Source organism: Ruditapes philippinarum, unplaced genomic scaffold (genome assembly GCF_026571515.1).
Source record: "Ruditapes philippinarum isolate M1 unplaced genomic scaffold, ASM2657151v2 ctg4097_1_1_1_1, whole genome shotgun sequence".
Taxonomy (NCBI): Eukaryota; Metazoa; Mollusca; class Bivalvia; order Venerida; family Veneridae; genus Ruditapes; species Ruditapes philippinarum.
Genome location: NW_026864361.1, coordinates 37,431 through 51,866, shown reverse-complemented (window position 1 = coordinate 51,866; position 14,436 = coordinate 37,431). Strand labels below are relative to the sequence as shown.

At 33.0% G+C, this 14,436-nt stretch overlaps 2 protein-coding genes across 2 annotated transcripts; one reads left to right on the top strand and one right to left on the bottom strand.

Annotated features, from left to right (window-relative positions):
• The first annotated feature begins 228 nt into the window (after positions 1 to 228).
• LOC132725342 (E3 ubiquitin-protein ligase TRIM45-like) lies at positions 229 to 2,948 on the top strand. The gene has a single exon (XM_060710449.1). It carries the CDS (start codon positions 551 to 553, stop codon positions 2,567 to 2,569), a length of 2,019 nt encoding a protein of 672 aa, XP_060566432.1. The 5' UTR covers positions 229 to 550; the 3' UTR covers positions 2,570 to 2,948.
• Positions 2,949 to 9,153: 6,205 nt separating this feature from the next.
• LOC132725341 (uncharacterized) lies at positions 9,154 to 14,018 on the bottom strand. Its single transcript, XM_060710448.1, has 3 exons — positions 13,854 to 14,018; positions 11,142 to 11,241; positions 9,154 to 10,251 (listed from the first exon to the last, which is right to left on the bottom strand). The coding sequence occupies exons 2-3, from the start codon at positions 11,155 to 11,157 to the stop codon at positions 9,734 to 9,736; spliced, it is 534 nt and encodes a 177-aa protein (XP_060566431.1). The 5' UTR covers positions 11,158 to 11,241; positions 13,854 to 14,018; the 3' UTR covers positions 9,154 to 9,733.
• Positions 14,019 to 14,436: the final 418 nt, after the last annotated feature.

Sequence of the window (14,436 nt, the reverse complement as noted above, 5' to 3'; positions counted from 1 at the left end):
TTGGGCTGTGTAAATACGATAACAAAATTGGTTACCTGACAAGGACGATCTGTGTGTTTAAATGTATGTACTGCCTTATTTAATTACAAATACTACCAAAGGCTTTAAATCAATATTGGCTAAATAAACAGTGAGCATTGAATGATCACAAGATTTCCATTTGTCACAATATCTGATAACAATACATTATGTAGATTTCAAGTACAATTCACTTTATTTATTTCGCCGAGCTAATCTTTTCCATCTGGCTTGAGTCCATACAAATCGATTCTTACTTTCAATAGCGTTAATTCAAAACTTTATTTAAAAATATTACATGCACTTTACGCCTTTTAATTTTGTGTTGTGTATAATCAATCATAAACGCTTTATAAGCATATTGGTTTAAAATCACCTAGGGAATTTATATTGATCTTTAAAACTTCTGTTCAGTTAATTAAAACCAACGCGCTGACATAACATGAAAAAGGAATATCAATCAATCTGGGATATTATAAAACACACAAATTGAATAATAAATGTAACAGCGAACTGTTTAATTACTGTAAAAATGGAGTCTACGGTTGAAATGATTACATGTCCAATATGCCAGGACATGTATAAGAAACCGAAGTATCTACCTTGCTTACACACGTTCTGTGAATCATGTTTAGATGGGTATATTGTTAACATTGCTAATATTTGTGCCAAACTAGATCAACTCCCAGCATCCATATTTGACAACAAACCGTACGTCTGGACAGGTGATGGATTTCCGTGTCCGGTTTGCAGAGCACACGTGCAGATTCCAGGCGACAAAGTGAAAACCACTCAGCCATCACGATGGGCAACACTATTTCCGATTAACCATCTTGTGCTAAGCATCATGGGATTCGACGCGATACCTGTTGAGGACAGCATGTGTACGCCATGCGAAAAGATTAACGATCCGAAACCCGCCGAGCACTGGTGCTTAGAATGTTCTGAGGCGCTTTGCCATCTTTGTGCCAAACATCATCACGTTCTCAAAGCGACAGATTCTCATTCTGTCATCAGACTAACGGAATTGAAAAACCACAGTGGTCCAAGTAGCCATGAGGAAGTTACACAATGTCATGATCATCCGGGACATTTGTTGGATATGTATTGTGTGGACCACAACAAGGTCGCTTGCTCCGAATGTACAAGGATTGATCATAAGTCATGCGAAACGGTTATTCCAGTTGATAAAGTTGCTGGCGAAATAAGGGACTCGTCCGAAGCTTTGAAACTGTTAGACAAACTGAAAGAATGCAACGAGGAAACGGAATGCATCGTCCTAGATAGAAAGAGGACATCGGATAAGTTGAATTCTACTAAAGACAAGGTATTGTCAAAGGTTAAGGCTGTTAGGATAGAAATTAACAAAGTATTAGATGAACTTGAACAGATGTTTAAGCAAGATTTAGAGAATACACACACCCAAGTAATAAATGGACTAGAAGATCAGATCGGGAGATGTCATCTACTTCAGAAAGCTGTTAATAGCTCAAGGGCAATCCTCCAAGCTGCTATTGAATATGGGACAGACAACGAATTATTTGTTGTTGCTCATAGAATGGAACGGGAATTCCACAAGTACGAAACGGTTCTGGAAAAAGAAGAATCAAACCTACGCGATATTGATTACGACTTTGAGCAGAACTATGAGATAGAACATATTCTAATGGCTCTTGATGAAATTGGTTCTTTAAAAGTTAACAAAACACCAACCGTTGTTTCGCCTTTCATAAAGAAACGTGCCACTCCAGGTTCCAGATTTGATGCAACTTCGGCAATGGACGATAGATGTGCTGAGCTTACAGGTGGCACGTTTTTGCCAGACGACAGACTAATGCTTGTTGACAATGCTAACAGGAAGTTAAAGCTTTTCACACCAGATGGTGATCTTTTGTGCGAATTTGAACTTAGTTCAGCTCCATGGGATATAACATGCGTTCCGGGCGGAATGGCGGCCGTTACGCTTCCGTCCGAGAAGAAAGTGATGTTAGTATCCGGGATGAACGACTGTATAACTCCAGTTGAACAATTTAACACTTCTGGAAAATGTTATGGGATTGCATATTCCTACTACGCAAAAGACCTTGTTGTTGCGTGTGACACACCTGGAGATGGTCTAGCAACGGTCAAGGTCATTTCTTTATCTGGGGACGAACTACGCAACATTGCGATTGGAGAGAATGGCCTAAGTATCACATCTCGACCGAGTTATGTTGCAACAAATCCATTTGACGCCGACGTGTATGTGTCCGATGAATGCAATAATACAATTATTGGAATAACAACAAACGGAGAAATAAGATTCAACCACAAACATTCATACTTAAAGCTTCCGGTCGGCATTGCTGCCGATAATCATGGCTGCATTTACGTGTGTGGCAACGGGTCATGTGACATACATCAGATGACACGTGATGGCCAAAGAATTCGCCTACTTACAGATGGTTTACCACATCCTCGCGCAATTGCGTTTGATCCCTATGGTGACCGTTTCTTAGTTACAAGTGATGGTTCTTACAAAAGTACTGTTCAGGTTTACACAATGTCATAACAGATTTATACGAGAAGCGTAATATGCCATTACCCAGTTATTATAAACTTAAATGATATTGTATATAGTGTATATATATTTGTTTTTTGTTTAAACATGTTCTTTCCGGAGAGTTCCAAAATTAGGCGACAATATCGCGCTTTTTGAATTTCTTGTTAAGGCACATATATGTATATACTATTGTTGTAAATATTTATGTATTAGTATCAATTTCCTTCTTTTTTCTTTTCACTGTGCCTTTTTGTTTATTTTTTTCTGTGAATGTAATCTAGGAGATATTGAATTCATAATTCTCACAAAATTAATTTGTATAAAGTGTTTTATTGGATATTTCACCGTTCATTAAAGAGTTGATGCATCGAATGATTTTATTTTGCATTCTATATTTCTGCTAATTAATATGATTGGCGACTTTTTGTAAAGAAGAATTATAGATACTTGTCAGTGGCACATTTAATTAATTAATTAATCTAAATACTACATCTCTGTATATCGTACATACCGCTTGATCTAATAAGTTGGTAACCTGTAAGTTTTATCATAATCTTTTGGCAGTACGCCCCAATTGAATTACTTACAGCCAATAACATTTTGCTGATTCAGTAATGTTTAAGAAGTCGGAAGAAAAGATCTGCAATTCAAATTAATTAGCAGATTAACATTCCGGGCCGTTTATATGGTCAATGTACTAGTCATGCAGTTTCCAATTATTATCAATATATGATTATTCCTGCCAACATTTGAATTTAGGAAGCATTTGAGACTCTGACATTAAAATATATGTGTTCTATAGTGTTACGTATAATCTGCATCCCAATGAAAACGTTATGCTTTGAGTTTGGAAATGTCTATTTTTAGTGAAATGGACGAATCCAATATTGAAAATTGCCGAAAAGAAATTCGGTTATTTAACAAAAATATATATAATTTGAAGTATAAACTTGTATTACGACTCAAAGGTTAATGACTGCAAAAATGACTGTCGTGTGTGAAAGACAAGTCAGTATTGCCATTTTGGGTACGGTAAATTTGAAAATATGCAAATATGTGTACGCAAATTCATTTCAAGTCACTGAATTATGGTAGATAGTATTCAAATTCATACAAAGCGGTCTATAGGCGCAGGGTGGATATGCGACATCCGGAACGAATACCGCCTGCCTACCAATTCAGTGACTGCGAGTTCGATCCTAGGCTATCACATAATAAAATCACCAGTATTTTTTATGAAATCATGAGGGTGATCTAGGATTCTAGGCCGACATAAAATATTAGTGGTTATTTATTTCTTACAATAAAATTAAAAATTCTGACAATAAACTGTCCAATCTTCAAAATAAAACGCTTCAAAAATGTATACAACAAAAAGAAAATATATTTTTAATCATTTTATTAACAAATATAGGAAAATTTTGTGTTTAAACATGGAGGGTAAACATCAACATATATGGAATGCAAGGCTGGACTAATTTCTCTGATTGATATGCCTGTATATACATTTACGATATGATACTGATAGTACATGTATAGTGGGTAAACATTATGTAATATATTATATACACGGAAGTTATAAACATTCTCAACTATGTAAAGGGTATCCAAGAAAATGTGAGCTATGACATAAGGTGACTAAATTTGGCAAACCTGGCAAAATTATATACCTTCTTTACTTGAACAGTAAGTAGATTAAGTATTGTACCCAGCTTAACCCTTACCACCCTAAATTTAAATGAATGGACTTGCCCATCTTTTAACCTGGATAAAACCATTCGTCATTTTTGGTGAAAATTTCAAAATATGTACTGACTATATAGCGAACAGTGTAGTCCAGGGCAGAGCTTGGTCCGCACTGTTTGCATGGGTAGAATCATTTGCCACCAGCCAGCAACGGGTTAATATAACCAATTTTGGCTCACATACCAATTAAAGAACTAAGATTATCAAATACATGTACAACCATACATTTCAAACCTTATTCCCATAATTTTACAGCTTAAGTTTATATTATCAAAACATAAACAAAAATCTTCAACAAAAACGAAGTAAAATACATTCTTAAAGGGTATATAGTAAAAAAAAACACTCGTAAAAAATAAAGCAAGCACATATAGAACTCTTAGATATAACCAATGGAAGGCATGACATAAATTACAAAGCCATTTTTAATAAATCCAAAACGTCCAATAAAAATAAATAACCAGTGGCTGTATTGTTTTAGTGATTTAAAGGTTTTCAGTCAATCAATACTTTAATCATAAATTCCCTTATAAATTACAAGATTACAAAAGCATTTAGATGACAAGAATTTTCATAATCTAGACATGTTAGGACGTTTGCCTCCTTGGACATAAATAAGGAAATTACAACACCAGGCTTTGTTTTTGTTTGAAAATCAATCTGTATTTATATGGTAAATTCAACTTTCGGGGGCAAATACATATGTATCTGCCCTTCAAAATTTATGAAAGGCAAATGTCTGCGAAGGGAACTGGAGACAATTGTTTGAGAGGACAAATGTCTGTTTTCCAATTAAAATACTTATCAACTGCTCATATGACACACTTCTTAGGAAGTAAAATTAGCATATTGTTATTATTATCTAACTAATGATGGCACCGTAGGTACACAGAGCTGCATTCACTCCAGTTTTTGTTACCTATTTAAGGCAGATGGCCACTGATAAATATAGTATTTCCCATATAAGTAATTGTACGTGTGTACCAACCTCTTACATTTTAATATGAAAACAGATATATGTATCTAATTCAAGGCAATTCATGTTCAACCATATAAGCATTATAAATAACTGTTATAAAGTATCTATCTAGCAAAATAAACATAAATACAAAGTTTACTTTTCAATTCACGTTATACACTTAAATATTTTTAACAATACACTTACATTTTCTAACAATACATGTATAAGATTTATTTTTCACCTTTTATGCTCGTTTTCTAGCTACATTTCAATATCTATATATAAATTACCCAAGTAAACATATACAGTAGTAATGATAACAAGCAATTATCATAGTATTGCAAGCAATCCATAAGTCCCCTACCGGTAAGAGCCCAAACAACATTCTGAAGGGCCATTGGCCATTCACTTAGGTTCCTATTTTAAGTAAATTTGTTGAAAAAGTTCTTTAAAAGTGATCACAGTAAACAGTTTTTATGTACAGACAAACGGACTGAAGGACACTCTAAAGTTATTTTTTAAACATCCCTGTTATCAAAATATAACATTTTTAAAATCCTATCATGATTGAAGAAGTTGGAGTAAAAATTACCAATTTCTCAAAAAAAAGTCTAAGTTCAAAAGAGGCATAATTCTGGAAATAGTCTTGCTAGAAAATTGAACACTTACAAATGTTGAGTGACAATAAGAAACATTTATATGAAGTTTGAAGTAGATACATTCAGAAAAAGAAGTTATTAAAAAAACAATGTTTTTTCATGAAAATTTTAAGTTCAAGGGAGGTAATTCTGATAAATTTTGTGCTAGAGTTGTAAACCTTGTCACATATGATGTGGTTGATGACAAGCAACTTATATTTAAAGTTTGAAGAAAATATCTTGAGAAATAAAGAACTTATAGTGAAAAAACTTAAAAACTAGAATCAGAAATATTGAAATTCAGTCTATTTGTTGCCATAGCAACCAGAATTTTCAACATAGGAAGATAAAAAAGGATGTGCATAATTTCCATACTGCCATCTACCCATATGTCAAGTTTCATAAACATATTTTCAGTACTTTTTGTGTTATCACTGGATCCAGGTTATGTGTAAAATTTGCCATATTTTCAGTCTATTTGTTGCCATAGCAACCAGAATTTTCAACATAGGAAGAAAAGAAAAAGACGTGCATAATCTACATACTGCCATCTATCCATATATCAAGTTTCATAAAAATATTTTTAGTACTTTTTGCGTTATCGCGGGATCCAGGTTATGTGTAAAATTTGCCATATTTTCAGTCTATTTGTTGCCATAGCAACCAGAATTTTCAACATAGGAAGAAAAGAAAAAGACGTGCATAATCTACATACTGCCATCTATCCATATATCAAGTTTCATTAAAATATTTTCAGTACTTTTTGCGTTATCGCGGGATCCAGTTTTGTGGACGGACGGACTGACGGACAGACAGACGGACTGACGGACAGACGGACGGAGGGTAAACCTAAAGTCCCCTCCGGTAAACCGGTAGGGGACTAATAAAATGCAAACAATAAAATCAATGAAAACACAATGTAGGAGAGACATATTTACGAACTTTGAGATCCAACACAACAGCCTGGTTTAAAGACCCACTGTCACCGACATCTGGCTATGAAAAAATCAAGGAATTACGAAATGTATTTCTATTTCATAAGATTTCTTTCCTATTACAAAACACATAAAACTATACGTAACAATGGGCTGTTCAGATGCCTAAGTTAACAGCATGCAAAGTTTAAATGGAGACATCTCCCAACTTCCATTGTATTTCATACATAAATAATGCATTAATGCATAAATTTATCCTAAAATACTTAGTAAAGCAGAAGAGATAGGTCGTTAATAATGTAAATACTGCATGTCTAAGTATTCTAGTTTGACAACTAAAAAAAGTCACTGTTGACAAACCATTACTGATGGCAATGAGCATATAAGCTTAGAGGTCAGTGAAACATTGTTGACAACCCATTTCCGATGGCTTCAGACATATAAGTTTAGAGGCGTTAGAATCACTGTTGATAACCCATTACTGATAGCCATAAGAGGTCAGTGAATCACTGTTGCCAAACCATTACTGATGGACAAGAACATTTGAATTTAGAGGTCAATCACTGTTGAAAACCAATTACCAATGACTATTAGCATGTGAACTCAGAAGTCAGAGAATCACTGTTGACATTTACCAACTAAAATTGTGCCCATGCCATTGCCATAAGTATATGTTTTATAAGTCAGTGAATACCTAACATTGACAATCAATTATAAGTGATGAAACCAGTTGACACTAGAGGTCAGTGAATCACTGTTGACTACTCATTGACAATAGAACCCATGGATACAGATTTAATGTTTTAAAGGTCAATGAATCACTGTTAACAACTCATTGGCAATGGAACCTATGGATACAGAATTTATGTTTAAGAGGTCACAGAATAACTATTAACAAACATTTACTAATGGAGCCCATGGCCATGTGTTTGCGTGGATTCAAGATTTCTGTTCTCTATACATGAAAATATATATTGATATAATATCATTTGTTCCTGTAAAAAACAGTATCTGAGTTAATGTACAATACACTTAATTCATTTCTGTCCTGCTAAATTCAAATTCAAACCAATAACAATGGGACAGGATACATAAACAATTTTATAAAGTAACTTAATTGGAAAATATACTTGAATGTTGTTGCTTTTTTAACACAATAAGTCTTGTCATAAAAGATACATCAATATTATACAGTAAATGCAGGTATATAAAATGTAATAAAATGTTCAATAAAAATTTGTTACAAGGGCATCCATATTCCCAGGACAGTATATTCAGATGTCAAATATAGATTCATCTCAAGTCAGCTGTATTTTCATTTTCAGATCTAAGAGACAATATTTTACAAGAAGACAATATTCTAAAAAAAACAACAACACCTTATATTATGGATTGAGCTTGTGTAAAGATCAGACCTCTGTTTCTAACATATCCTGTACCCGTATAGATCTATTATGCATATATGGTTTAAAATATACAACAAAAGGCACGGAATATACATTTTCAGACAACAACAAAAATCCCACATTGCACTTATATTTTTGACAAATAAAATACGTGTGCAATGAAAAAAATGTGACAGGATGGAAAAAAAGGAATCAAACAGTTTTGCAAAAACATTAATTACTGAATCAAGAATATCACACACTCAAGGTAGATTACTTTAAATTGAGCAGTATATTAAGTATGAATTGGAAATCTATATAATATCAATTATGTACATCGTTTCAGATAACAACTTTATTAACAAGTATGGAAGAGTTAGAACAATTAACAAAACAAAATTAAACAAATACATGTACAATTTAAAAATCCAAGAATTTTTACATGAAACCAACTGTTACAATTTCATTAATGAATTGAACCAGATATACATGTATGTAAATAGAGGTTATTTGCTTGTTTTATAGTCAATATAAAATATCTCTCTAAGAAATGAGAAATTTTAATCCTCAACTAGGTCAAAGCTGTTGGTGGCCCTATGTTTGTATTTTGATATTTAAAATCCCTTAAATGGACAATTACAATTTTAAAGCAGGGAAAATTTCCAATGTTAAGTGTTATATACATGTATTTTTAAAGCCTCTTTGCTCCAGTGGAATTATAAAGGAAATTTTAAGTTTGAAATAAGATATTCCATATCCAGAGAAACAGGGTCTTACACCTACAATAAAAAACCCTTGCTAAGCACAATCTTGCATCACATTATATAGTTTTCCCCATTGCAAAATGACTACTTTACATGACAATAATCCATGACCTCATAAAAATCTTTATCCATCATGCATTCTTCTTTGCACACAGAGCCTAAAGTCTGCACCTCACCATGTTTCAAACAGTGTGATATAACTTATACCTCACTAAGTGATAATTCATCAAAAAACATATAATAAACAGGTAGGAAGACTTTGATACTGCTATGTAATATTTTTTATCTAACATGTATCATATACTTAAAGGAAAATAACATAAATAAGTCAGAAATTCTAAAACATGCATAGTAGGCCTATAGTTTATTTATAGCTACAATTTTATTTGTGTTGCATAAGTTCTTTAATAAAATCCTATGATTACCCGTTAGCATTTTAAGTCTTTAATCTGAACAGTGCACACAACCTTTAAATGTTTAATTAATGATGTACTATTTAAACATTAAGCCAATATGTCATCATAAAATTGAAAAAAAATTCACTTCATGTTCAACATGCTCATCGTAATCTTAAACAGGATCTTTGTAACAATATCAAAACACATAAGACATGTCTATGACTATTTACTGAATGTGGTAAAGCAGTAAAACCGTTAAGTTGGATCATAAGTAAAATAGGCTATTTTGGACAACTCAACAACAGTCCATTTCTCAAAAAAAAATATATCGTACCACTTATTTAAATCAAGATGAAGAAGAATTTCTACTTTTTTGTCTCACAGGAATCTTGGATTTTACTGGACTGTTGTTGTTATTAGCATTTGCAGTGGTAGTTCTTTGCCTTACTCCATTTTGATCAGAAATTCCTGAATCTTCTTTCTTTTGAGCAACTTCTTCAAACACTTCCTGGTGATTCTCCTCCACCTTTACCTCCCTTTCTGGTATCCTTGTTTTCTTTTTGGGAGAAGAAGATTTTACTGAATGATTGTGATTTGGAAGATCCGCCTGTTCGGATGAGGGGTGTTCTTCGACATGTTCATGATCTTTTGAATCCTCAGATTTCTTGGGACGCTTTGGATGATGAAAACACCAGACATACACGGTACCTATGATCAAGATGGCAGATGTTATTCCCATGAGAACAAAGGCTATTTGAATGCTGAAGTCCCGCACGGACAATATCATGTGTTCTTTAACATCGTGAAAAACTTCTTCAACATCATGAAACACTTCCTCTACATCGTGTTTGAACTTGTCAAATTCTGTAGCATAGAATGTAAACATAACATGATTACTAATCCCTAAGCACTGTAGATATTTTAAATTGAAAAACCGGTCTACTTTGTAATCTGCACAAATCATTCAAAAGAATTACGGACAGTATAGATAAGAACGCATCAGTTAATTTTGGTCCGCACTAAACGCATGAGTAGAATCATGCCAGCATGCTAGGGAGTTAAAATAAGTTAATAAAAACAAATCGAAATTATTCACTTTCATGTAATACCGGTAATTTAAGTTAAATATTTTAATGCAATATTAGACTTTTACTGTTCGTTTTTCTAAAACAATTTACTATTGCATATACAAGCAGATGTAAATTTAGAATACATGTATGTATGACATTTGCATTTAACAAGCATCATATAATATAATACAGAAAGCATTTCCATAACAATGATACTGAATTTGTGTATACATGTATTGAGTAATGATCGGGTGTTAAGTTAGGTGTTAAGTTATCCTATTTTGTAAATGTCATATTGCGATTTTCCAGCTTTACTAATAGAACAAAAAGTCGGTCGCATTATTCAGTCACGAATGGATATCGTAACAAAACAACGGACATTCCGTTATCTAGCTGATAACTTTCTCCCATATTAGAATCCAAAGTCCCTGGAAGAATGGGGTTCGACCCTGCAGCCGTGACTGACACAATATATATGGTGATGTATAAGTTATTTTGGTATATCAGCATAGGTGTATTATGATCAATAGATAATGGCAACTCTATATTTTGAGACAAAAAGGTTTAGATGTCAGCTAATGTCAATGTAGCAAAACAACTTTCACCCCACTTCCCAAAAAGAATTTCACCTTAGCACCAGACGACACCTAAACATGTGAATATCATCATAAAAATATGACTTACCTTCCTTTACTGTCATTTTCGATCAATATATACGCCTCAAAACATTCTAGAACACTATCAAAACAGAGGTTATCATCAATACTTCTTCCTTCGCCCTAACCTGAAAAAAAAAGAATCCAATTAGCTCGCTTGTTATAATGAAACCAAAAATTGTATAATTTAGGTAAACATTAATACATAATCGCGCATACTTAATGAGTATGTACATGAATATAAATCAACAACTGTTTCATCAAAGTGTAACAGGTTTTTATGTTTTGTCACATCTGTCTCTCTGTAAATAAATTGATAGACAACACTGAAAACCAACAACAACAGAAACACAATATATAGTTTACAGTGCTATCCTAAGCATTCGTTTATATCGATTTCATTGCATGTGAAATAAGATAATTCTTTTTAGCAACACTGGTGAGATTATTTCGGACTTGGCACGGAATCACTTGCCGTTATAACCAAAAAAATCGTATTTTAAAAACTTATGCCAGAACGTACTGGTACTACTACTACTAGTGGTACAATAAGGAATGTCGCTAATAAAAAATCAATATTTGCAGTATTGAAGAAAAAAATCTTTGAAAATCAATTCAATGCCTACTTTTCCGGTCGTATTATTTTAGGTAAAATATTCTTGCAAATTGTCTTCTTCTTTTTTATCAATCCGTAACGCCCAAAAACCATTTTTACTTTCATACCAGCATTTTATTTAGAAAAAAAGTGCAAAAAGCCTTTAAAAATTCCTTACAGCGACTTCTTTCCCCGTCGAATTGTAATTGTGTATATTCTCTTTGTTTTTTACTTTTATTTATAAATCCTAAACGCTCATAACCTTTTTTCCCTAAATAATCAATTTTTTTAGCAAAAGCTGCCAAAAATAAGCAATGTCCCTGAAAACAACTTTGGATCTTGCGTTACTATTTGTGAGGATAAAATCGATCTATATATGAGCCGCGTCACGACAAATCCAACATAATGGGTTTGCGACCAGCATGGATCCAGACCAGCCTGCGCATCCGCGCAGTCTGATCAGGATCCAAACTGTTCGTCTATAAACCCTATTACAAGTAGAGAAACTGATAGCGAACAGCATGGATCCTGATCAGACTGCGCGGATGCGCAGGCTGGTCTGGATCCATGCTGGTCGCAAACCCATTATGTTGGTTTTGTCGTGACGCGGCTCATATATATAAACAGTGACTTATTGATGAACTAGTACTTAAAGGCAAAATTAAGAATACGTCAATCATACTGACTTGCTGAAGGCTAGTGAATAATTTAAGCGACTATGAGCTTGTTTTACATTTACTTCCCAATTACTACATCGACCAACATCTACTGGATATCATCTTTGTACTTCGTATTTTTCCTACAGATTGATATTCAGTAATCGTGAAGGTTTAATAATGAATTGAATTGCCCGCATCATATAATAACAGTGTTATACTACCAGTGTATATTTTATTCTTTATTATAGTCTCATCTATATACATATAAAACATTTAAAACACTGTATGTGTTTTTCCTCAAAATAATAAATCTGATTCTTCATAATGCATTCGATATTAAATTAAAATTCACATCATTATATATAGCCATAATAGTGAAACACTTTACATACAAGTACAACAATTATATGTATATGCATTATACAATAACTCCTATACATAAACCCATTGACACGTACAGTTTCCTTTTTTCTTTAGAAATAGGATGTGGTTAAAAATGAAATTGAGGCATCTGGTAAAATCGTTCATTTTATATGTTTAAGCAATGCTCAATTACTTCCAATAAACGCTCTACATATTATAGAGTCGTGCGTGCAGTGAGTTGTGGATCGAGCTAGTGACTTCTATCCAACCGACTACACAGTCACTAAAATAAGACCATTTAAATTTAATTTGGGCTAGTATGAAATAAAAACCAACAGATTTAAGCCTCTTAATGATTTGTTAGATTAGCTCTTTAGTTGTTAGCTTTATATTTACATCCAAATTAATTAAGTGCCACCTAATATGAAGACGCAAATCTGCACGCGGGTTCAAATCTAAAAGAGTCAACTTTTTTCCCTTTCTTTCTTTTTCTTTTAACATTTATCATGTATCTCTCAACTCTCTTTTAAAAAGAAGGAAGCGTTTAATTTTCTAAGATTCTATTTGAAAGACCCTGATTGGATGATATTATAGATCATTTAAAGTTTTCTCATTTCTGAAAAAGAGCCCTTCTTAGTTCTAAGCTATGTTTCAGAGCTTTTCCCATAACTCGTAAACCGTAAAGTAAATTATGTTTAATTTTTTCATATAGGTGTTCTTTAAAGCATAAAAACTGACCTAACATTCAGTCTAACTGAGACAGGTTATGTTTTTCATCATTTTCTATACGTATCTTTTAAAATTACAAAAATTCGTCATTAAGCCTACATAATCTGGGACATATAATAGTACATCACTTTTAAACACATCTAGTGATACCAGTATAGCTCTGCAAGCGTTAAATTAGAGGAAACATAATGCAAATGGTATAGAGGTACACTCCGAGACATATTTTAGCGTATGCAAATAATCAATACATGTCACAACACTTCCCCTTTAACGTTCTTATAATACAATTGACTTCTCCTTTAACTTAAGCTCTTCATACCTGTGATCTAGTTACCACGTTTACTTCATATAAACATTCAGTGTTAAACGTAAAATTACAATGAAATGGACCTACCCTCCAGTATCCCTTTATTCTTTATCCAATTAAATCACTATCTATCAATCCATAATAAAGTTTCGACTTTCTAAATTGCTTAAAATCGCTATAAATGCAACAAGTTGTTGACCGACTTAAGATAGAGGAAGACAACTCGAATTACTTCCCTTTGATTAAATGATACACTCGAGTGGGGCTCTAGAAAGTGATTATCGAGGCGTATTATTTCGATAAATACCGGATATCATATCGCAATAATTTATATGCATGATACGCATTCATTAAAGTAGCCAGGGAATAAAATCGGCTGTAATTATCTATAATCTTATAGGCAGTAGTTTTTACTGAATGTTCAGTTAAATATTTCAATTTCATTGAAAAGTCTACAATAAATAATCGGCATGGACACTGGTGGTCTATGTCCGTATACAGTCAGATCAGGCTTCATATTTTTAAATAATATGAGACTCTTACTAATTTTCATGAAATTTAAAAATTTTATCTTTAGAAGTTACGTTCCGTACGTTAAGTATATAAATTAGGGGATAACAATGCTCTAACCGAAGGTACTTTTATCCGTAAATATTATATACTATAGCAT

Excerpts from the sequence above, each read along its gene's own strand:
- LOC132725342 (XM_060710449.1), top strand. The coding sequence starts at position 551 with ATGGAGTCTACGGTTGAAATGATTACATGTCCAATATGCCAGGACATG.